This window comes from Procambarus clarkii, chromosome 58 (genome assembly GCF_040958095.1).
Source record: "Procambarus clarkii isolate CNS0578487 chromosome 58, FALCON_Pclarkii_2.0, whole genome shotgun sequence".
NCBI classification, from domain to species: domain Eukaryota; kingdom Metazoa; phylum Arthropoda; class Malacostraca; order Decapoda; family Cambaridae; genus Procambarus; species Procambarus clarkii.
Window position 1 is genome coordinate 19,774,607 of NC_091207.1, and position 26,884 is coordinate 19,801,490.

Sequence of the window (26,884 nt, forward strand, 5' to 3'; positions counted from 1 at the left end):
ATTATTCTGGACTGGGATTTAATTATGGTGAATGTGGACCTTGAGCAGAAGGCAGGGCATGTGGAAACTTGAGCAACTGGAGGATTAGAGTGAGCTCCCTGATGGTCACCGAACTAGAACTGGTGACCAGGTTGATTGGTGGTGATCAATCTGCAACTAGTGATGTTGAGTGGTGGTGATCAATCTGCAACTAGTGATGTTGAGTGGTGGTGATCAATCTACAACTGGTGTTTGGTTTTGCTGGTGAAGAGGGCACTGCTTGGGAAAGAGGTATTGATGAGGGAGAGGGGGCATTCTTGGAGGAAAGGGGTATTTCTGGGGGAGAGGCAGTGGCTAAGATGCGGTTATAGCTGTGTGTGTGTGTGAGAGAGAGAGAGAGAGAGAGAGAGAGAGAGAGAGAGAGAGAGAGAGAGAGAGAGAGAGAGAGAGAGAGAGAGAGAGAGAGAGAGAAAGAGAGAGAGAGAGAGAGAGAGAGAGAGAGAGAGAGAGAGAGAGAGAGAGAGAGAGAGAGAGAGAGAGAGAGAGAGAGAGAGAGAGAGAGAGAGAGAGAGAATCAGACACAGCTCCTCCCCCTCCTAGCCCCACCAGCAAGGAGGCATAATTAGGTGACTAGATTACAGCGAGATGAGGTCCAGTTGAGGCGGTAATTATGGTCATTACAGAACCATTAATAGTGTTAATACTGTAATGCCCGTTACACTTTCACAGAACTAAGTGGTTCTCATACCACTTAGTTCAAACTATATATAGAGGTAGCTCGTTACTATTACTAAAGTAAGTTAAGTGCAGAGTTACACATTGGTGAAACAGACAAAGAGGCATTTGCTGCCAACAGAAAAAACGGCAAAAGTCAGGTCATTGAAGCATGGGTGCCTCTGTTTGTTCACAACAGATAACAGACACTCAAAGTAATATATACTTCCCATTGCTCCTGGCAAGCCTTACAAAGCGAAAGATCGTACCAGATAGATCATAACTACTGAAAATCACATGTTCTAACAGCAAAATAACATAGTCTTGCAGGTACGTACCTTCGCTCTGTAAGCTGTTAGTGTAAATTTCTTACACCCAGTAAAACACTTAAAGTGACACCCGTCTCTAGTGGTTCAAAGATCTAAAGAAGCACAGCTTCTAAGCAAAGGAATGAGGGATGAATCTGTCAATGTGACCAAATGGCCTCGAGGGAATCCGGTTTCATTAACCGTCAGAAAACAAAGAGATTAACTCGCTCATCTTTCAAAGTATGATACAAATTAATAACTCTCTGCAATGTTGTTTATAGAGGAAAGCAGCAACAAGAGCCTCTATATCTTCAAGAAAAGAAGGAGAAGACGCTATTCCTTCAGAATAGCATACTGGAGAGATGGAAGCACACACCAAGGTAATGGAAGATGGTAGGTGAATGGTGAGGAAGGAGAATAGTGATAAGTGATGATTTTGGGAAAATGCAGGAGCAACGAGAAGGATAGCGAGGAAGGAATGAAGGAAGAGTGAGAGTGAGGGATGGAAATATAGTGAAACAGAACAGAACAGAACAGTGCCAATAACCATCCAACTACCAACCTTCCCTTAACGAGACGACGTATGGCACTATAGGAGGGGAATGATAGTGCTCTACCTCTTCTCTCCAGCTAAGTTTTCTCGTTCGCGAATGGGAGTCCAAAGTATAAGTTATCCCCCTGCGAGAGACAACTGCCTGCTATTGACGTCTGCTGGAAATTGGAATTCTGTAATAGCTCTTCTCTCGCTGTCTCCACTGATGGAAACAGTTTTCGGCAATGCTTGTTGTCGTAGTTTTGTAATTCTTTTTTATTGGTAAGCCCCAAGCTTTGACCAGCTCGGGGTCAGTGATGGTGAGCGGTCATTATTATAACTGCGCTCTGTTGCTGCATGAGGTCAGGAATGCTGAACCTCCATCAAAATAACTGCTCTATACTGCTGTTACCAGAACAGGGAAGTGATGCTGTACATTCATCAAAATAACTGCTCAAAGCTGCTGTTGCTACATCAGGGAAGTAATGCTGTACATTCATCAAAATAACTGCTCTATGCTGCTGCTGCTGCTGCCAGAAATGGTCAGTGATGCTGTACATCCATCAAAATAACTGCTCAATGCTGCTGTTGCTACATCAGGGAAGTAATGCTGTACATTCATCAAAATAACTACTCTATGCTGCTGCTGCTGCCAGAAATGGTCAGTGATGATGTACATTCATCAAAATAACTGCTCAATGCTGCTGTTGCTACATCAGGGAAGTAATGCTGTACATCCATCAAAATAACTGCTCTATGCTGCTGCTGCGAGAACAGATCAGTGATGCTGAACATTCATGAAAAAAATAACTGAATCTAAATATTTCGGGGAGAATCATATCCAATGAATATATAACACAGAAACCCCCACATTTATAAGCCCAACGTTCGGTATGTGTATTAATTTCCCCGATTACATTTTTTCTGAAAGCATTGCATGGAAATTTTAATAACGTTTATGTCTCTCAAAACTAAGCTTAGGATTGAATCCATAATCTTCTTTGAAAGGCATTAGCATGTATATGTAAATCCAAAATATTTGCATAAAACGAGTCGCTTTTAAAAAAAATTCCCCAATTATTGGAGTGAGTGGAATTCTGTGGACCACTAACAGACTCTGGCACATTGCAAATCAACATTCCTCGTTACTGCAACAAAAGCATTAGCAAATGAATTAATATTTAACATCTTTAACTAAGGAATTAAATCAGAATAATGAAATACAAATTAAGAGGCATATGAGAAGGCAATTTCAACTAATTTTCAAATGCCAAATATATGATAAAATTTCATGGTTTTTCTTTATATTTCAACTAATTTACAAATGCCAAATATATGATAAAATTTCATGGTTTTTCTTTATATTTCAACTAATTTACAAATGCCAAATATATGATAAAATTTCATGGTTTTTCTTTATATTTCAACTAATTTACAAATGCCAAATATATGATAAAATTTCATGGTTTTTCTTTATATTTCAACTAATTTACAAATGCCAAATATATGATAAAATTTCATGGTTTTTCTTTTTATAAATTGGAGTTAAAAATTAAATCAGTACGTACCGTCTACATCTAAAAATTAGGATGTCTGCCTGTCTAAGGTTGAAGACCACACGCTTGGGGCTAACCTCTCTCAATTTTTCATAGTAATTGCCGTTGGGTTCGTGCCAAACATCGGCGTGTCGGGGCTGGTAACATTAAAATGAGGGCATTACGACTGATATATTAATAGCATTTTGGCTCGACTCTGTTGTCCTTTTTCTTACCATGTTGTCTAAGCTTATATGCGGATCACGCGAAAATTAAAATAAAATTATCATAATACAAGCAATTTAAATCCCGAATAAACATTGACAATGCCATATATTTTTTTCCATAGTCTTTCCACATTATGGGTTAATGACTAGTGATCTTCGTTACTATGGTAATTACTATATGTATGCGATCTTATACTGTTATTAGTGATAACTTGATGAACAACTCTGAATAGACCTGTGAACGTTTAAAGAATATTGCATGTTTTGTTTGTCTGAGTGTGTGTGTGTGTGTGTGTGTGTGTGTGTGTGTGTGTGTGTGTGTGTGTGTGTGTGTGTGTGTGTGTGTGTGTGTGTGTTTGTGTGTGTGTGTGTTCAACTACCCAAATAATCCCCAACACTGCAGAAAGAGCCTCGTTGCAACCTTTCAACTTTAGGGAGGGAATTAGTTGCATTTCGCAAATGTTATATTGGAGAAATAGGCAGCCTTGCCTCCTTCCCCTCCACCACCACCACTCAGGATTCCTCCCCGCCAGTTACTTCAAGCAAATTGGCATTAGGGCGAGGATAACCAAGCACGAATTCAGACAAATGTGAAGTCAGTGTCATTGAGGGCGCCTCCAGGTACAACAACAACATGGTCTTGTCTGCCACCCATGAGAAACGCAGCATAAACACAGAGAAGGAACTAGAGAGGAATTTGGTCTCAAGTTGCAAATGTTGCATGGTACTGCTGCCCATTACGTGCACAATGTTCTAGATGGCAGAACAAAATAATAACAACTTTTCATTGCAATTTTTTTTTGAATTACTAGAATATAATGATTGTCTACGGTATACAGAAAAGGAGATTTAGAGGCATATTTTTTTCTTACGTACACAACTAACACGGATAAATTACCCTTTGAGTGGGATATGACAATTTGCCAACGTCCATAAAGAATGCCAAGATGAGCTTTCTGAGCCGCGGTCTTGGATATTTAAGAAATCATTATATTCGAGCAGAACACTGGTATTGTGGAGGGCCAGAAATATGATGTCTATTTTTATGAAGGGACGTAAATTACTTGCATCGATCTATCGGTTATTTAGACTCATAGATCAATATTGGCTTCGCAACATAGGGATACAAAAGGCAAAACTGTGTTTGACAAATCTAATATCCGTGGTTCGCTATATATATATATATATATATATATATATATATATATATATATATATATATATATATATATATATATATATATATATATATATATATATATATATATGTCGTACCTAGTAGCCAGAACGCACTTCTCAGCCTACTATGCAAGGCCCGATTTACCTAATAAGCCACGTTTTCATGCATTAGTTGTTTTTCGACTACCTAACCTACCTAACCTAACCTAACTTTTTTGGTTACCTAATCTAACCTAACCTATAAAGATAGGTTAGGTTAGGTTAGGTAGGGTTGGTTAGGTTCGGTCATATATCTACGTTAATTTAAACTCCAATAAAAAAAAATTAACCACATACATAATGAAATAGGTAATTTATCATTTCATAAGAAAAAAAATTAGAGAAAATATATTAATTCAGGAAAACTTGGCTTATTAGGCAAATCGGGCCTTGCATAGTAGGCTGAGAAATGCGTTCTGGCTACTAGGTACGACATATATATATATATATATATATATATATATATATATATTCAATAGTGGTCTTGGAGGAAAACCTCGCACATGACAATATATAATCTCCGCTGTGGCATGGAATATTGTGGACAGAGAGAAGGGGGAGAAAGGGGGGAATGGGGCGGAGACGAAACAGAGGATCAGGTAGCAAAGGAGCGTAAACTAGTTGAAGTGTTCCCTGGTGGCGCATCAAACCCCAATTCCCTGGTCCTACACTGTCTACTGATCCACTCCATTTCCTTGCCCAATAGCCAGTGTCGGAGCTCTCATGTGTTTCCCAAGTTGTGGTTGATGGGGGGGGGGAGCGAAGAATTTTTGGCCTCAAGATGTGGTTTGGTTGGACAAAATATATAAATATATATATTGATAATATAAATAGTTGGAATATATATATATATATATATATATATATATATATATATATATATATATATATATATATATATATATATGTATTTTCTCTGTCAGTAAGAAGAATAAATAAATAATTTTTTTCATAAATAATAATAATATTATATGACCAGGACGAATTATATATGTGATAATATTTACAGAAATAATAAATAATTGGAGATAATAATAATAATTGGAAATAATAATTAATACAGATCTATTTTATATAAGTAAAATTAGTTTTTTTAAATATTAATAAAATTATAAAAATAATACTATTAAAGTTATACTACTACTACTACTTCTAATAATAATAATAATAATAATAGTATAAGTAATTCAGTAAAAAAATAATCTAGTTATATATAATAATAATCTAGTTCTAAAATTATAACAATGCATTTAAAAACTAAATGATAAATGATAATAATAATTATAATGACATTTCAAAAGTAGCTTAACACCAGCAAACGAACAAAACATATATTTAACAAAACAAAATACATTTAACAAAACAAAATACATTTAACAAAACAAAATACATTTAACAAAACAAAATACATTTAACAAAACAAAATACATTTAACAAAACAAAATACATTTAACAAAACAAAATACATTTAACAAAACAACATACATTTAACAGTTTACTAAAGTGCTGAAGCTCCAGAAGGTCGAATATATTCACCATATCATTATGGGGGAAACATTCCGTTTATTGCGTCAAATTGTAGTCTTCAAACGTTTTTAAATGATCATTCATCAAGTATTTAATTAAGTTAGTTAATGTGTACTTACATTGTTGACATGAGGCATTTGTACCACTGGCTTATATATGAGGTACATCTACCACTGGCTTAGATATGAGGTACATCTACCACTGGCTTAGATATGAGGTACATCTACCACTGGCTTAGATATGAGGTACATCTACCACTGGCTTAGATATGAGGTACATCTACCACTGGCTTAGATATGAGGTACATCTACCACTGGCTTAGATATGAGGTACATCTACCACTGGCTTAGATATGAGGTACATCTACCACTGGCTTAGATGTAAAGTAAATCTACCACTGGTTTAGGCATGAAGAAATGTACCAATGGCTAAGGCACGATGCACATGTACTAATGGCTGAGGCACGATTGACATGCTCCATTGAACAGTGGCTCTTGAGGACCAGAACGAAATAGCAATAAACCAAAGGTAACTACGCAAATACGAAAATACGCAAATACGCATTTTTTATTTGCAAATACGCAAATACTACGCAAATACGCATTGACTTCTGAGGAGCGAGCATGCGTAATTCAACATTAAATCTGCGTATAATATGTGGCTCAGGAATATATTTACCAAACTGGAGGCAGATGATGTCAAGTTACACAGCTCAGAAAAATATTATTTCAATGCCTTACGCATTCGTATAAATTCATGACCTTTTTCTGCCTATTCAGCGAATAGGCAGAATTTTTTTGGCAGATTAGTATGTGACTTGATGATCGTTGAATTGGTTAGTGTGATGATGAGAATATTTGGTTATTGTTTAGTATGATGATAAGGACGTTTTGTCATTGGTATTATCAGACAAGGGCAAGGAATGGCACGTGCAGAGAATGACAAGGGCAAGGAATGGCACGTGCAGAGAATGACAAGGGCAAGGAATGGCACGTGCAGAGAATGACAAGGGCAAGAAATGGCACGTGCAGAGAATGACAAGGGCAAGAAATGGCACGTGCAGAGAATGACAAGGGCAAGGAATGGCACGTGCAGTGAGGGTAAACAAGACCCAATGACACGTGTAAATAAGGGCTCTTACCAGGTACAAGACGTGTAGAGAAACTGAAACGAGCAAAGACGGGTACATACAAGAAAGTACGAACACGTGTCAAATAAAGGATACGAACAAGTACGAACACCTGTCAAATGAAGGATACGAACAAGTACGAACACCTGCCAATGAAGGATACGTACAAGTACGAACACCTGCCAATGTAGGATACGAATAAGTGCGAACACGTGCCAACGAAGGCAAGTGTTCTGTGTACTGAACACGTACGTGTACTATACGTACAAGTACGTAGACTCTTCAGTACGTGTACTGAAGAGTCTACACTCTATCCAGGCAGGAAAAGTCACACACACACACATGACAAGGAAAGGGGGGGAATGTTCGCATATGTCCAAAACACCTTAATTACCTCCGCCCTCTGGGGCCAGTTCGCTGCTCTGAACACTAACAATGTGTCTTCATTCCAGTGAGTCTCCCTTCCCCCAAAACCCCCTTGCCAGAGAACGTATTACAGGAATCCGAACTCTGCTCTTAATTAAGTAATAACCCCGTGACCCCTAGTTTAATTCCATGTTTCAGCAGCAGGACCTGAAATTGATTGTGACACGATGTATTAAGTTTTCTGAGTGTTATTGTATTTAAGCGTGTTATTCACTTTTTTCCTTTGAGGTCAGTAAGTGGGGACAGTTTTTTTTTATTGGTTATCTGTTATATTTGGCTGTTGGTATAATTGTGTTAACTGTAATGTAATTGATTCGTATTTACGAGTGAAAGATGGTATTTTTATATGATAAATAACAAAGACCACACACACACACACATTCACATGCGCGCACACGCACACCAAGAGCCAGAGCTCAACCCCGCAAGTACAATGAAGTGAGTACACACCCACATATATATATATATATATATATATATATATATATATATATATATATATATATATATATATATATATATATGTCGTACCTAGTAGCCAGAACTCACTTCTCAGCCTACTATTCAAGGCCCGATTTGCCTAATAAGCCAAGTTTTCCTGAATTAATATATTTACTATAATTTTTTTCTTATGAAATGATAAAGCAACCCTTTTCTCTATGTATGAGGTCAATTTTTTTTTATTGGAGTTAAAATTAACGTAGATATATGACCGAACCTAACCAACCCTACCTAACCTAACCTAACCTATCTTTATAGGTAAGGTTAGGTTAGGTAGCCCAAAAAAGCTAGGTTAGGTTAGGTTAGGTAGGTTAGGTAGACGAAAAAACATTAATTCATGAAAACTTGGCTTATTAGGCAAATCGGGCCTTGAATAGTAGGCTGAGAAGTGCGTTCTGGCTATTAGGTACGACATATATATATATATATATATATATATATATATATATATATATATATATATATATATATATATATATATATATATATATATATATATATATGACTCATAATACTGCAGTATAAACATAAACAACTTCATCCCCCAGTAGTATCTGGGTAATCTGTAATCCTTACATTACATGAGGAAAATAAAGAAATTATTGGAAATAAAAAATAACATGTCATAGTAAAATTGTTATTGATTGCAAAATATAGCCAATTATCGAAACATTTTCTTGCAAATTTTAACCTTTTGGTGTATACCTGAGGCCTCGGTCATCCTAGTGTGCTATCGTCTTAAGTTAGATGCTCTTATCGTAGTTGCAAGAGGGTGCTGCAACATCTAGCGAGGAGTTGCTATCGTTGCTATCTTTCGCGACATGGTTGCGAGATTCTTTGGTCTGTTTGAGGAAAGTCGTTTCTTATATTGCGAGGGGGTGGAGGCGGTTGTAGTGCATAGACGAGTTCCTTCGAAGTTTGGGGTTAGGGATCTCTAGTCACGTCTTCGTAGTGCTAGTTATGGATAGGGAGATGGATAGTGACCCCTTGTATTGTAGGATGGGTCTATTCTCCTCGAAACATACGGTTACTTGAATGATCGTGAATAGGTCCCTCTTACCGTGTAGGCAGCTTTCACTGGGGGGGGGGGGGGTTTGGTCACTATTTTACAAGAATAGGCCAAATGACTTAAGTAGATTGACAGCGTTATTATTAATATCTTAGATTTTTAAGTTTAGATACGTGTTTCGTGAGAACAAAAATCAAGTTATATCATAACTGACTTTTCTACACAATTTTTTCATATCAACTGGGTTTATTTACGCAACCGTAGCAAGAATGACTGACCATCCTGTTCTGATGAGACCTAGAGGCTGGACTTGTCTCCAATCAGCAGGTATTGGTGAGAATCAAGGCAGATTGGGAGAGGAACACGGGGAGGGAAGGGGGCCTCCTGGGATCTTGTGCCGCTAATCCCAGGCCCGCCACTACTCAGCCTTGAATTTGCCTGATTAAACTTGAGGGGATGCAATGGAAATGAATAGTGAAGGGAAAGGACAGAAGCATCATTGATTGATTTAACCGACTATTATTGATGTGATTTAATCTCTGCTAATTCTACATCAATATATGAGTTAAAGTTTTTTTTTCAGATTCTTCAGCATCTTTTTCTGAAATATGCAATCGCAATTTGCAGATATTTAAGATAAACAAGATTGACAGACTGAATTACCACCATATACAAATGGTACTAGTGATTACACTATAAAGGTACGAGGGAAACCTCGTCGTCCCTTCACTTTATAGTGTGTAGTCTGGTCAACTTTACACTATAAAAGGTGTAATCCAAGTTAACGTGCCTGGACAGTCTTCAAACAAGGGATTAAATGATGAAGATAATCTTTAGTAAATCACAGGTTATACAGAGACTTACGGGTCAAAGATTATAATTATATAATTACATAATAAGTCCTGGGTTTGATTCCCTGGGGCATTGATAATTGATAGATAAAGGAACCTAGAAAATATCGAAAAAGTTTCGTGTTGAGAATCACTAACAATGAGAAGCTAGGTAAGAGCATGTTGACAGTGGCATTAACACATAATTGGTAATCATTCACAAATATAAGAATTGTAGTATCTCAAACCATCTTAAAACCCTGTTTAAACATGCTTTCACGTGTTCCAGGGTCATGCTATAGATCTAGCACACTAGTGCAAAGGCCCAGGCCAGCCGTGCAATTGTTCAAGATATCACCCAGAGGATCGGTACATATGTTATGATTGACAGTGCAAATGTTCTTGGCCGATGTTCATGGCAACGGTATAAATGTCCATGGCACTTATACAGATATCCAAGACAGCAATAACGATATCCATAGCAGTTGTACAAGTAACCATATCAACAATTCCAACGTTAATACCAACAGTAACGATATCCAAAGGAACGGAACAGTACTCTAGGCAGCGGTACTGTTGTCAGAGTCAACAGTACTGAAGCTCGAAGTAACCGTACTGTACACCAGTACAACGGTAATCATATTCGTGGCAAAGGTAGAGATAACTAAGTACAGATATAATGAACAACAAAGCTGAAAGTTAAATTTCAGGACAAAGAACCCAATCTACCTTCTGTAGAGCTACGACAAATATACAAATAATTAGGGCAGTGCATGAGATGTTTACACAAATTAATAGATTAGGGATTTAAATGGTTTCAGAGGCTATAGAAAAGATTAGAGCTATACCGGTGGTTAAATATCCAATTTAGATGGTTAGAGTTGCGATAAAGATGGTTAGAATTGTGATATAGATTGCTAGATCTGCGATACAGATGATTAGAACAACGATAAAGATGGTTTACCAGTGATATATTTGTCAAGTAGAGCAAGAGGTGTTCAAAATATTCAGGTAAAGAGAGCAAAGATGGCATCTTTGCCATCAAAGATGGCATCTTTGCCATCAAAGATGGCATGGCAAAGATGGACATGGCATCTATACAGGGTTTTCCTGGCTGCGACATAGATGAGTATAGTTGTGAGTATGATGATTATAGACACCAAATGAATAACCGGTAATGTTATACATATAGTACTATAAACAAGACAGATGGCTCACAAAACGATGCAGATAGTTAAAGAAAGTTGACAAATATTTTAGGATAGACATAGAGACATGAAAGACATTAACAGACATATCAATACAGATGATTTGGGCAGCAGTTCATGTCGCTTCGAAAGCATTATAAACAGCTATGGAAGTGATATAGACAGCTATGTAAGTATTATAAATGGATATGCAAGTGATACAGATCAATCAAAATGATATAGAAAGCCATATAAGTTATTTTAAGGCCTTGATAAATAGATGCCATTGGCCCATCACAGTAGCTGACCCCTCATAGTATCCGACCATCACCGCACCTCACCGTCATAGCAGCTGTCCATCACAGTAGCTAACCCTCATAGTATTTTTCGAACACTGTAGCGGACATTCGTTGTATCTATCCATCACAGTAGCTGAACCTCATAGTATCTGTCCATCACAGTAGCTGTACCTCATAGTATCTGTCCATCACAGTAATTGATCCTCATTGAAATTGTCTTAACTCTTATGGTAGCTGGTAGTCTAATAGTAACTGAAACATGGGTAGGGGTCCCGTAGACTTCATAATCTTCCCCGCTGGACAGAGCAAAGGGTCTCGAATCTCCTTTGTATGGATACCATCACACATAAATACAACCCATCATAATGAGACAGACATTGCAGTTAAATTAACGTGCAACAAAGATGAAGTTGAATTAGATCTAGGTATCCCCATCTCTGCTGTCAAAACTGTATTGGTCCAAACATTCAGGTCTGATAGGAAAGAAATTACTGACTCCCATATTTTGTCCAAACTCCCTGTAATTTACAAAATATCTGAAATGTTGGAAACTTGACTCCTGAGCGTGTTTTGTGAGTCGAATTCTAACTCTGCACCTATTTTCATTTTCAAATTATGATTTTTTATACCGAAAATATGCCAATTACTGAAAACGGCGATGGGTCATATTTTGCCCATACCCCCCTGCAGTTTTCATAATAGCGGAATCGAACTCATGAGCGTTGTTTTGGAGCCGATAAGCCGTAATTTGGAGAATCAAATTACGCACAAATCCACAAGGGCCGTGACGAGGGTTTGAACCTACGTCCTAGAAGATCCCAGACGCTACCTTAATCGACTGAGTTACGACATGGTTAAAAAGAATTGCAACCGGATGTTCTACTGCCCTTACTTGGATCCTGCAGCCTCTCCGAGACACAAACCAGGTTTGTACCCAATTCCCCCATGCACCCGAGCTCTATCAATAAGTTATTCTACCTCGCCCTTCCTTCATTACACACTCTGGTGCAGGGGGGAATTGTGTAAAAGCATGGGAGTCTGAAATTACTACTTTTTATACCGAAAATGTGCCAATCACTCCAGTAACTCGGGCTGTACCTAGTCCGAGGACTGTACTCGGACTAGGCAGCAGAGAATGTGATTCTCCTCGACTGTACAGTTAATAAACACAGATAAAGATAACTAACACAAACTTTAAACAACAGTACTCGTGTAGAGAGATTTATCACAGGCTTCGAGCGGTTCTGTTGTCAGAGTGTTATTGAAGCGTCTATTTATTACCATTAGATTAGTGACTCTATTTAATGCCAGCAATTAATTTAGACTTCCCTGATAAATTTAATGACAAAAATGTGGATATAAAGCGATTAAATAATGGTAATTAATTACGATAAACTGATGAAGTGGAGATATATGGGTGTGTAACATTTATATCAACACTTCTGAAATATATAAATAGGAATCCATTTGTTCAGAAAATTAAACAAAAAAGAATTAGATGACTAGGCCTGTTGTATGAAAGTATTCTTTATTAGCTGATATTCTACCTCAGATACTATCCTAAGCCAGTTCATATTCTTTGGAACTTGCTATTCTTCGTTAGCTTATATTTGTCATCTGCTGACATCATTGGCTGAATGGTTCGTAAAATATTTGTTGTAATTGACTACAGTGTTTCTCTGAATTTTAATTTTAATTTTTATTAATATTTAATAATGAAACTGCAACGCATTTCAAAATAAATCTTGAGAGAGTGTTAATTGTTAACTGTGGATTTAATTTTAATTTTAATTTTTATTAATATTTAATACTGAAACTGCAACGTATTTCAAAATAAATTTTGAGAGAGTGTTTATTGTTAACTGTGGATTTAATTTTAATTTTAATTTTTATTAATATTTAATACTGAAACTGCAACGTATTTCAAAATAAATCTTGAGAGAGTGTTAATTGTTAACTGTGGATTTAATTTTAATTTTAATTTTTATTAATATTTAATACTGAAACTGCAACGTATTTCAAAATAAATCTTGAGAGAGTGTTTATTGTTAACTGTGGACTAGAGTAGTGCAGCTGATGTCAGGCAGATTCTGCTTACCTGAATGCGAGCAGCGGCGACTAACAGTTAGGTTGACCAGATCACCAGCCATATAACAGTTCACGAAGTTATTGATCCCCGTAACTACCAGTCATCAAAATTCTCCACGTTATGGACGCTCTGGACACCACAGCATAAAATGAAAGACATCACTGGACTTCATAGCGACTCAATTTGTTCGCTTCTGTGCGCTAATGGACACCAAGTCCTCCAGATACCAACAAATGGAGGGTCAATGGGCCGTCCATAAACCTACTTCAATTTCTGGAATTCAAAGGCGACCTTTGAAGGTTGTTGATAAGGCAGAATATGGCTTATTCTGATAAGGGAGAATATGGCTAATATGGATAGAGTCATTGGGCAATTCTACCAAATAGATCGTGCTTGCAACTCAGAAGTTGCTTCTTAATTGAAAACATCTAATTTATATATAGAGAATCTCTGAGATTTTGCTCTTGCAAAGGTTTGATTGGAAGGGGGTCTTTTAATTCTTGTAATCGTTAAATAATTAATGCACCACAGCTGCTTGCCCTATCTTCGAATTGGTCAAAAGGAAAATGTTGTCTTATAATTTTTTTATATTATATATGACAGTATCAGACCACGGAGTGGTCTGACACTCCGGTTATATTATATACATATATACATATATATATATATATATATATATATATATATATATATATATATATATATATATATATATATATATATATATATATATATATATATATGTATATATATACATATATATATATATATATATATATATATATATATATATATATATACATATATATTATATATATTATATTTATATATATATATATATATATATATATATATATATATATATATATATATATATAATATTGTCGGAATTTTAATAAATTCCAATAAATTTATGAGTTGATGCAATGATAGTGAGGCTGATCACTCTGTATGACTCCAGTAACCTTCCTAATCTATTTCCTGAAAACCACTACACCTACTGTTGCTGTTGCTGAGGCAGCGTCTGGCCAGTCTTATTCTTCTTGGTCAATGTTGCGTCTCAGGCAGCACTGCCGGCCCCCGACTATCCTTACAAATACTCAATAGTGCTGTTAGTAGAAGCAACACTGTCTATTACCTCTTTCCACCTTCACCAAATATCTCAATAGAATGTTATACGCTGAGCGAAGGTGTTAAAACAGCTCAGAATGTTGTTTTGCCTCTCGTGAGATCCGCATGACTAACCCCAGTGCACCAATGCCACTAGAACTGCTTCACTAACACAGTGGGAGGCATGAAATCAGCTACAAGTCTACCGCCATGGCCGTTCAGATGTTAATACAGCCGCACGAATACCACAGCAACAGCATAAACGCTGCCACGAGCCACGACTACAACTCCTCTTAAAGTAACATAGTCTCGGTAGTAAAGCCAGAGCGTATTGGGAAATTGGAAAAGTTTTAATTTAAATTGTGATGGCTGAGGCTTTTAATATTTGCTGAAATTAAACTGTGTTGATATATTCTGTTTTAATGCATTGAAATACATTGCGGCCGCTTTGGGTACGAATCTGCTGAGAATAGGAATGTCAATGACTATGAAAATCAGTAGGAGCCATGAGGAGGATTCGAACCTATGCTCCCAAGCATCCCCTTAGACCACTACGCCACGGCAAGGTCAATAGCATAACAACCTGGAATCCAACTGAATTCTCTAGGGTTTCTAAGTCTTCCATTGAACCACTAGAACCCCTAGAGCATTCAACTGAATCCCAGGTTGCAAAGCTTTTGACCATGTCGTGGTGCAGTGGTCTAAGGCATATGCTTGGGATTGCCCAGAACACAGGTTCGAATCCTATGGCTTTTACTAATTTTTTCACCGATACATCACGTTAATGTGATTTCTTTGTGTTGTCGATGACTAGGTTATTCTGCCGGTGTTACGAACTGTTGACATTCAGGTTACGCCTCCAGTGTTACGAATATTGGCGTGACGGTTATAATTCTAGGGTTACGAATGCATACTCGTTTAATGTTACGTATGTGACGCCCATCATACTCGTTTAATGTTACGAATGTGACGCCCAAGCTATGCTCTACTGTTAAGAATGTGATGCCCAAGCTATGCTCTACTGGTAAGAATGTGATGCCCAAGCTATGCTCTACTGTTAAGAATGTGATGCCCAAGCTATGCTCTACTGTTAAGAATGCGATGCCCAAGCTATGCTCAACTGTTAAGAATGCGATGCCCAAGCTATGCTCTACTGTTAAGAATGTGATGGCCAAGCTATGCTCTACTGTTAAGAATGCGATGCCCAAGCTATGCTCTACTGTTAAGAATGCGATGCCCAAGCTATGCTCTACTGTTAAGAATGTGATGGCCAAGCTATGCTCTACTGTTAAGAATGCGATGCCCAAGCTATGCTCTACTGTTAAGAATGTGATGCCCAAGCTATGCTCTACTATTAAGAATGTGATGCCCAAGCTATACTCTACTGTTAAGAATGTGATGCCCAAGCTATGCTCTACTGTTAAGAATGCGATGCCCAAGCTATGCTCAACTGTTAAGAATGCGATGCACAAGCTATGCTCTACTGTTAAGAATGTGATGGCCAAGCTATGCTCTACTGTTAAGAATGCGATGCCCAAGCTATGCTCTACTGTTAAGAATGCGATGCCCAAGCTATGCTCTACTGTTAAGAATGTGATGCCCAAGCTATGCTCTACTGTTAAGAATGTGATGCCCAAGCTATGCTCTACTGTTAAGAATGTGATGCCCAAGCTATGCTCTACTGTTAAGAATGTGATGGCCAAGCTATGCTCTACTGTTAAGAATGTGATGCCCAAGCTATGCTCTACTGTTAAGAAAGTGATGCCCAAGCTATGCTCTACTGTTAAGAATGCGATGCCCAAGCTATGCTCTACTGTTAAGAATGCGATGCCCAAGCTATGCTCTACTGTTAAGAATGCGATGGCCAAGCTATGCTCTACTGTTAAGAATGCGATGCCCAAGCTATGCTCTACTGTTAAGAATGCGATGCCCAAGCTATGCTCTACTGTTAAGAATGTGATGCCCAAGCTATGCTCTACTGTTAAGAATGTGACGCCCAAGCTATGCTCTACTGTTAAGAATGCGATGCCCAAGCTATGCTCTACTGTTAAGAATGTGACGCCCAAGCTATGCTCTACTGTTAAGAATGTGATGCCCAAGCTATGCTCTACTGTTAAGAATGTGACGCTCAAGCTATGCTCTACTGTTAAGAATGTGATGCCCAAGCTATGCTCTACTGTTAAGAATGTGATGGCCAAGCTATGCTCTACTGTTAAGAATGTGATGGCCAAGCTATACTCTACTGTTAAGAATGTGATGCCCAAGCTATGCTCTACTGTTAAGAATGTGATGCCCAAGCTATGCTCTACTGTTAAGAATGTGATGGCCAAGCTATGCTCTACTGTTAAGAATGTGATGCCCAAGCTATGCTCAACTGTTAAGAATGCGATGCCCAAGCTATGCTCTACTGTTAAGAATGCGATGCCCAAGCTATGCTCTACTGTTAAGAATGTGATGGCCAAGCTATGCTCTACTGTTAAGAATGCGATGCCCAAGCTATGCTCTACTGTTAAGAATGCGATGCCCAAGCTATGCTCTACTGTTAAGAATGTGATGCCCAAGCTATGCTCTACTGTTAAGAATGTGACGCCCAAGCTATGCTCTACTGTTAAGAATGCGATGCCCAAGCTATGCTCTACTGTTAAGAATGTGACGCCCAAGCTATGCTCTACTGTTAAGAATGTGATGCCCAAGCTATGCTCTACTGTTAAGAATGTGACGCCCAAGCTATGCTCTACTGTTAAGAATGTGATGCCCAAGCTATGCTCTACTGTAAAGAATGTGATGGCCAAGCTATGCTCTACTGTTAAGAATGTGATGGCCAAGCTATGCTCTACTGTTAAGAATGTGATGCCCAAGCTATGCTCTACTGTTAAGAATGTGATGCCCAAGCTATGCTCTACTGTTAAGAATGTGATGCCCAAGCTATGCTCTACTGTTAAGAATGTGATGGCCAAGCTATGCTCTACTGTTAAGAATGCGACGCCCATCTTAATATACTAGTATTCACAAGCAGCTGTTTGGTTATTGACGAATTTTCTGAATGATAGATGGCAAGGTGCAGACTGTTGGCGGAGGTAGAAGTCAGAATTGATGGTTCCAGTCAGAGATTTACGGATCCAGCTATGTCAGTGGGGAAGCTGGAAGCCTTACTAGTTGGATTCCAGAGATCGAACAAATGGAAGTCAATGCCAATCTATTGAACTGCCAAGAGGTTGATATGGGTTTGTGATAGTCTCAGAGAATGCGTTAAGTAACAGTCTGGAGTAATGAGAAGATTACAGGATATATTGCGGGTCTGAGAAAATGGTCCAGTTCTTAGGTGATGCGTTCAGGATGTCCCGGATTGCAGACAAGTGAAATTGAAATTGAAATAAGTTTATTGAGGTAAAATACACACAAAGGGATGAGGTAGCTCAAGCTATTCTCACCCCGTTCAGTACATCGTGTTAATACATACATAGACACACATCACAAGCAATAAACGTATTACCGAATATTCTGAGAGATAAACATATACATTTCCTCCTTTACACAAGTAGTATGGTACACAAGTCGTTTGGGGAGTGTTGTGATATTTATTAGTTATTGACTCATTGGTTTTCAGCGTGAAGTTTTGCAACAAGTTGTTATTGACACTTGAATCAGTAAGGCAAAGTGCTCAAACATGAAATATAAAGGAATTTATGTTAATAATGTTATTATATTATTACTATTGTAGGTAAAACAACATTAATGATCTGAATGCAACGCATGAAAAATGTTGCTAAGTGAAAATGTTTATTTTTCAAAGTAAAACTGAATTTCTTTGGTATTTATGTAGAGAAGGTTTAAATTTGTATATATATATATATATATATATATATATATATATATATATATATATATATATATATATATATATATATATATATATATATATAAACTTCATCTTCTTGTATATCTGTTGTGACATATTAAGAAACGGAAAGCAAGAGATACAGAAGCTCACAGCGTGTTGCCTCTTGCCGGCAATTCTTTTCAGCGTGCAAAAAACTGCCACGGGCACCAAAACTCGGAATTAGCAGGAGGCTGCAATTTCGTCCCTTGTATGTCAGACTCTGACGGAAGTTAGTGCCATCTAAAATGCAAAGGTTAGTTTCCGGGAGCAACTTCCTCCATCTCTCCTAGCTTAAGCGTAATCAGTAAGCGTGAGTTTGTGAGTTGAAGCGGAATCTGTGAGTAGTGAGGGCCGAGGCTGCCTTCTAAGACCAGTGAGCGTGTGTAGTGAGGGCCGAGGCTGCCTTCTAAGTCCAGTGAGCGTGTGTAGTGAGGGCCGAGGCTGCCTTCTAAGACCAGTGAGCGTGTGTAGTGAGGGCCGAGGCTGCCTTCTAAGACCAGTGAGCGTGTGTAGTGAGGGCCGAGGCTGCCATCCAAATATTAACACACAGTTCAAAACTCTCCTTCCTACAGTATTAACACGCGACTCCGGGACTTAATTTCAATTTTGTATGCAAGGTTTAATCGGACTGTGACCACTATTTATCTAGTGACTGTGTCGTGGACTCGTATTTCCCAAATAGTTCCGTGTTAGTTGGGGTTTATTTACTTTGGGGCTTAATTTGCATATGTCCTGAGTCTATGAAGAGTATTTCATATAACATTTAGGTGAATAAAGATAAGATGAAGGTTACTAGAAAGTTATTAAATTAGCAACTGATGTCATTAAATTGGCACCTCTCTAAATACCTCAGTTCTAAGAAATCATCCCAAAAATTGTGTTATTTTTGCCATTTCGTTCTGGGTTTGAAGATATTATTGTCAAGACCTTGAAACGTTTTTAAGTATATGTGGTATTTAATTAGGAAAATACTACTGGAAAATTATTAGTTAGAAACAGCCTTTGTAGTGATAACTGGGTCATTTAACAAAATGTCCCGGGACGATTGTAATACATTGTATATAGGTCAAGCACCTAAAAATTGATAATTTCAAATTTTGCAACAGAAATGTTCTGTAAGAAGTGGTCAATTATCTAGCATGTTATTTGTCCATTTGTTACAAATTCTCACGAAGTTGATTGGGAGAGATCTTAAATAACAAATTGTAAAAACATGTTTATTAGAAACATTTCTGAATCTGTTTTAATACAAATTACAAAACTATACGCCATAAATATTAGAAATGGTTTGTAGAATTGTTATCCAATTTTTAATTGATAGTTAATTACACTCTCAATCATTAAAACATTACGAAAACCCGCGCAAACACACACACGCACGCGCACACACACACACACACACACACACACACACACACACACACACACACACACACACATATGCACGCACACACGCACACACACACACACACACACACACGCACACACACACACACACACGCACACACACACACACACACACACACACACACACACACACACACACACACACACACACACACACATGTGTGTGTGTGTGTGGGGCCTCGTAGCCTGGTGGATAGCGCGCAGGACTCGTAATTCTGTGGCGCGGGTTCGATTCCCGCACGAGGCAGAAACAAATGGGCAAAGTTTCTTTCACCCTAAGTGCCCCTGTTACCTAGCAGTAAATAGGTACCTGGGAGCTAGTCAGCTGTCACGGGCTGCATCCTGGGGTGTGTGTGTGTGGTGTGGAGAAAAAAAAAATAGTAGTTAGTAAACAGTTGATTGACAGTTGAGAGGCGGGCCGAAAGAGCAAAGCTCAACCCCCGCGAAACACAACTAGTAAACACACACACATACACACATACGCACGCACACACGCACGGAAATCCTGAAATTCGTCAAAACAGACCAGGAGGTTTACATGCAGGAACGCTCGACCTCACGCATTAAGACAACACATAAGGCCTCGGGCCGACAATTAAGAACAATCAGGAAAATTAATAAAAAACAGGAAGGTACAGTGGGGAAAGGTAATTGAATCTCTTAATTTAATTTGTTTGAAGCTGTAGGATTTACAAATGGCGTTGCCATGGCAACACGAAGATGAGGAATGTTTGTGCGTTTGTGTATGTTTGTGTGTGTGTGTGTACTCACCTAATTGTGCTTGCGGGGGGGTTGAGCTCTGGCTCTTTGGTCAAGCCTCTCAACCGTCAATGTTCTAGACTAGAGACATTTTACTACGTATATGACATTTATGTACAGACATTTAAGAGACTTAGTCTTCATTTAAGAGACTAAGTCTTTGTATGTGTGTGTGTGTGTGTGTGTGTGTGTGTGTGTGTGTGTGTGTGTGTGTGTGTGTGTGTGTGTGTGTGTGTGTGGAGTATGCCTAAATTTAAGTATATATTAGTTAAGAAGTTGTAACTTTAGATATTTAACAGACAATGTCTGTTTCTTTGCCCAAGATTTGAGGCCAGACAGTTGGCGCTAGCCTCATCCAACCTTGCAGGAAGAATAAACGAATTAACTAACCGTACGTTGCATTTTACAAAAAAGTTGCTTGCAACAAAAATCAGCAAAATTTTGAATTATATTAATGACACTTGAAGAAAAATTTAACTCATTTAATTATATTCATGACAATTATTCTCATAATGACAAAAACACTTCAAAAATATGTCCAGCATCGGCTATATAACTTTAGATATATCAAGCTATATTACTACCTTCATACAAGAACTAAAACATATGGGCACTACACACCTGACTGTTACCTACAGATCAAACACCTGTCTCTACTGTATCGTCGACTGCGAAATGACCAAATAGTGGAAGCAACGTGAAACAAAAGCAAGAGGAACTGAACTCTCAAAGATATAAGCGAGACGTTGTTATTTGGGCACTAATTTGAAAGCCTTTGTGCATTGGTATCACGTGCATATCGCTGCTTCTCTCGAACAATAATGCACTGTGTTGCGAGTTAAGGTGAACTTCCACTGTTTTGCAATTTTGGATGATTTTACCTAAGACAATGTACGTGTTTCTAGTAAGAGCGAAGTTCTATCATTTTGGCAAATTTATTACCTAAAATGAAACTATGAACTTAAGAACTTAAGAATGTTACTTAGTTTCATAGAAAACTATGTACCACTAAGAACTTAACAATGGACGTTATTATCTATCACAGATATGCTTAAATTGAGCTTTTTCTCATTTCTGAATAATGTGATGCATGGTTTTTTCAGACATTTTCGATGCAATGTTAAATCATTAAAGTTAACAGTTACACAGTTAATAACTTTGTTTTCAAGAAATCTATTTAAAATGTCATTTTAATACTATATCGTATAAACGTTAATGAGTAGTTTCTCAATTTCAATTTCAACGACTAGTTCATTTATATATTATTTGTTAATATAATTGTATAAAAACTGAAGTATAGTTGTGCTAGAAAAATATTTTCTGAATTAGTTGGAGTGCTAAAAATACATGTTCACATGGATGTATACTTATCGGGTACAAAGTACAAAGTATACAGACTGTACTTAATATACACCGAGTACAAAGTATACTCGATGTATATACACAGAGCATACTTTGGCTCTGGGTTATATCCAGATCCAGAGTATATTTTCTGGTTGGTCAGTAAGCTATTATCGTGACCTTAATAACTCTCCAGTAGTTGGATCTGCTTAATTTCCAAAAAAAAAACACCTGATCTACTTAAACAAACTGTCAGCTCTATTATCCTATTCACATCTGCTCTATTATCGTGAAATTACAAGAATACTTAAATAATTTTAAATTTCATTATATCATCATTCTACATTTTTGAGTGACGTTCACTTCCTCATTAATTTACGAGAGTGTGTATTCCTCTCTCGTGCCGCGTGAGCCTATCTTCATTTTGCAATAAAAGTGAGTTTACTGCCCATAAATTGGACTTTATCTCATGACTCAAAATTTGTTACTGCCACGCACCTCTGAAGGTGGATGATGAGTGTCACTAAACCATTCCTTAAATCTCTCAAATGTTCGCATTTTTTAAAAGCAAACACTGGTTTAGAGATTTCAAGTGTTTTCTTTTTAATAACGTGTGATAGTAAGATATCTTATCTATAACTCTGATGCTTGATATTTTGAAATGATTCCTGTTGTTGTTTCTGACAGTTTTAGAAACTTGATTTACCTGATTATCTACGCCGACCTGCACGAAGCGAGACCGTCGCTCTACCGTCCAGTCCAAGTGGACTGGGCTGCGCCAAACCCCTAGTGGCCGTGTTTGTGTGTCAGTCGTGGCAAACCTCTATAGCCTAATGCATCAAAATCTTCTCATTCACCTTCTTCAGGAGATAATCCTGTTCTGGCCTTAAGCCCTTGATTGATCAAGGGCTTAAGGGCTTGGCTGAGGGTTATCAAGGCGGCGGGACAGTCTCACTGACTCACCTTTGAAATTGAAATTGAAATAAGTTTATTGAGATAAAATACACACAAAGGGATGAGGCAGCTCAAGCTATTCTCACCCCGTTCAGTACATCGTGTTAATGCATACATAGACACACATCACAAGCAATAAACGTATTACCGAACATTCTGAGAGATAAATATATACATTTCCTCCTTTACACAAGTATCTGACTCACCTGGTTCAATAAAGTTGTGCTTTTAGTTTATATACATCTGATTGGCTTGTTAGCTCTGATGGGTAGTTTGATATGTCTTATTTCACTGGCATCCTCGATGGCTAAATTTGTCTCCGACAAAATTAATTGTGAATTTGAATTATAGCCAAAGTGGCTATAATCTTTGGAGTGGCTGTGTTCGTACTGGCCTTATCCATTATGGCTATATCTGCCGTGTCCGTGTCCGTGTCCACCATAATCTGCCGTGTCCGCCGTGGCTGCGGCTTATGTGCGTGTCAACTGTGTCATACTAAAAAAAAAACATGCATGTGTTACTCTGCAGTCGCCACATATCACATCACAACTCTGCATGTATCACTCCAAGATCCCGCTTGTATCACAACACAACCTCCCATGTTATCACAACACAATCTACCATGTATCACAACACAATCTACTATGTTATCACAACATAACCTCCCATGTTATCACAACACAACCTCCCATGTTATCACAACACAACCTCCCATGTTATCACAACACAATCTCCCATGTTATCACAACACAACCTCCCATGTTATCACAACACAATCTCCCATGTTATCACAACACAACCTCCCATGTTATCACAACACAACTTCCCATGTTATCACAACACAACCTCCCATGTTATCACAACACAACCTCCCATGTTATCACAACACAACCTCCCATGTTATCACAACACAACCTCCCATGTTATCACAACACAACCTCCCATGTTATCACAACACAACCTCCCATGTTATCACAACACAATCTCCCATGTTATCACAACACAACCTCCCATGTTATCACAACACAACTTCCCATGTTATCACAACACAACCTCCCATGTTATCACAACACAACCTCCCATGTTATCACAACACAACCTCCCATGTTATCACAACACAACCTCCCATGTTATCACAACACAACCTCCCATGTTATCACAACACAACCTCCCATGTTATCACAACACAACCTCCCATGTTATCACAACACAACCTCCCATGTTATCACAACACAACCTCCCATGTTATCACAACACAACCTCCCATGTTATCACAACACAACCTCCCATGTTATCACAACACAACCTCCCATGTTATCACAACACAACCTCCCATGTTATCACAACACAACCTCCCATGTTATCACAACACAACCTCCCATGTTATCACAACACAACCTCCCATGTTATCACAACACAACCTCCCATGTTATCACAACACAACCTCCCATGTTATCACAACACAACCTCCCATGTTATCACAACACAACCTCCCATGTTATCACAACACAATCTCCCATGTTATCACAACACAACCTCCACGTGGAACAAAAACAATAGAAAAACTGAACATAATCTCCTCCAGTTTGGGATGCGTGAACTATGCGCCAAAGGCCAAACAGTAAACTTGGATCCCTAGACTTGCATCTGATGTAAAATATTCACTGAGTTATTGGACCAGATTACAGACCGCTGCCTTATACCGCAAGGGTCTTATATCAGACTCTGGATTCATTATACTCGTGTAATACTGTGACGTGTTCGTTTTATGAGTTATTCAGATAAGGCGCACTGTTTACCCCGTTTCTCGTGTGATGTAGTTGCATGCATCATACAACTGATGATGTATGATGCATCATACAACATCATACTGCTGTAACTTTCGTGGCAATTCTTAAAGGGCAATCAATTCGGCCTTGGCTTTTGTAACGAGTTCTAAGAGTAGGTTGTTTTTCATGCCCATCACATTTGCATTTTTTTTAATTATATTCCTGGTTGAATTTAAACATGGCGGTCGGCCGAGCGGATAGCACGCTGGACTTGTGATCCTGTGGTCTCGGGTTCGATCCCGGGCGCCGGCGAGAAACAATGGGCAGAGTTTCTTTCACCCTATGTCCCTGTTACCTAGCAGTAAAATAGGTACCTGGGTGTTAGTTAGCTGTCACGGGCTGCTTCCTGGGGTTGGAGGCCTGGTCGAGGACCGGGCCGCAGGGACACTAAAGCCCCGAAATCATCTCAAGATATCTCAAGATGCACGCGAAGGCAAGAGGCCGAAGGAGTTGTAAGCTAAGGTAAATAGGCCAGAGATCCTGCCAACTAACGCAGGTAATGCTCAGGCTAACGTAAAGAGCCCTAGAATATGCCTATACTCTAGTAGTTAGCAGTCAAGCTAATCGAAGCAGCCCAAAGGTCCTGTGGGTTAAGAACAAATCCACAAGGGCCGGGATGAGGATTCGAACCTACGTCTGAGAGCATCCCAGACGCTGTCTTGTGGTTTTGTTCATTGATGCATCACGCTATTGTGATTTCTGTGTGTAGTGTAGTGTGTCCTGTAGGTTAATGCAGTCAGAATCGAGCTGAATGTAAAGAGTTTAGTCAGCTTCAGTCTGCTGAAGGCTAAGGTAACGTGCTCAGAGTAACGAAACCTATGTATCCAGAAACCATGATTTTTTTTTTTTAATATGTACTGTGTAGGTGAAAATAATGTTTATAGATCATATATATTTTTGAATATTTTTTTCTGAATCACTCATTGTCTCTCTCTGTATTTCTCTGGCTGTGTTTCGATGTCTATGTTTTTGTATGTCTTTTACTCTGTTTCTCGGTGTGTCTCTGTCTTTCTCTCTGTATGTCATTTTGTCTCTGAGTCTCTGTCACTTGTCTCTCTATGTTTCTTTATCTCTGTATGTCTCTCTCTCTTTCTCTGTCTCTCTGTCTCTCTCTCTCTGCCTATGTCTCTATTTCTGTTTCTCTTTCTCTCTCTCTTTATCTGTTTGTGTCTCTCTGTTCCTATCAATCCCTTTTTGATTCTCTGTCTATCATTCACTTTTTGATTCTCTGTCTCAATGGGTCTCTTTCTCTATGTGTCTCTTTCTCTATATATACCTCACTGTCTCCCTGTCTATCTCTCTGTGTTTCTTTCTCTCATTGTCTCTATCTCACTGCATCCCTGTCTATGTCTCTCCGTCTCTGTGCCTGAAAGTCTGTGTCCTCCTCTATGTCTTTCTTTGTATTTGTCTCTCAGTATCTGTTTTACCGTATTTGTCTCTCTCTGTATGTATCTCTGTGTCTCTGTGTGTATCACTGTCACTTTGTGTTGATATTTGTGAGCCTTTTTCCCTGTCTTTACCTTTGCCTCTCTCTCTCTCTATCTCTATCTCTCTCTCTCTCTCTCTCTCTCTCTCTCTCTATATATATATATATATATATATATATATATATATATATATATATATATATATATATATATATATATATATATATATCTCACTCCAGAGAGTGCCAAGTTGGCACTAGAAGCCTCGAGCACAAAAGAAGCAGTTCACTTCTATTGGCATAGTGGCTGCACAACCACTATGACTGCATTTCCGTAAAGAATATTTCGAAATTTTTATCATTTGTACGCTAGATTGACATTATGTTTTTTTTGGTTCATAATGATGTGGATTTTATATATGTTTAAAAACAATCGTTTTTATGGTAATGATAAATGTATGAACATACAATAGTTTCTGGTATTCTTATTCGCCGGAATTAATAACTTTGTTATTTTATACTTATATTAGTAAGTATTCTATGAAATGAATTCGAAAGTCGTCTATTGTGTTTTATTCTTAAGTAGTCTATGCTATTACAGTCACAAGTAGTCTATGCTGTTACAGTCACAAGTAGTCTATGCTGTTACAGTCACAAGTAGTCTATGC

General features: G+C 38.1%; 1 protein-coding gene across 1 annotated transcript; it reads left to right on the forward strand.

Annotated features, from left to right (window-relative positions):
- Positions 1-15,721: 15,721 nt before the first annotated feature.
- On the forward strand, positions 15,722-17,623 carry LOC123767998 (uncharacterized). The gene has a single exon (XM_069306765.1). The coding sequence runs from the start codon at positions 15,722-15,724 to the stop codon at positions 17,621-17,623; it is 1,902 nt and encodes a 633-aa protein (XP_069162866.1).
- Positions 17,624-26,884: the final 9,261 nt, after the last annotated feature.

Coding starts and splice junctions, on each gene's coding strand:
- LOC123767998 (XM_069306765.1), top strand. CDS start 15,722: ATGCCCAAGCTATGCTCAACTGTTAAGAATGCGATGCCCAAGCTATGC.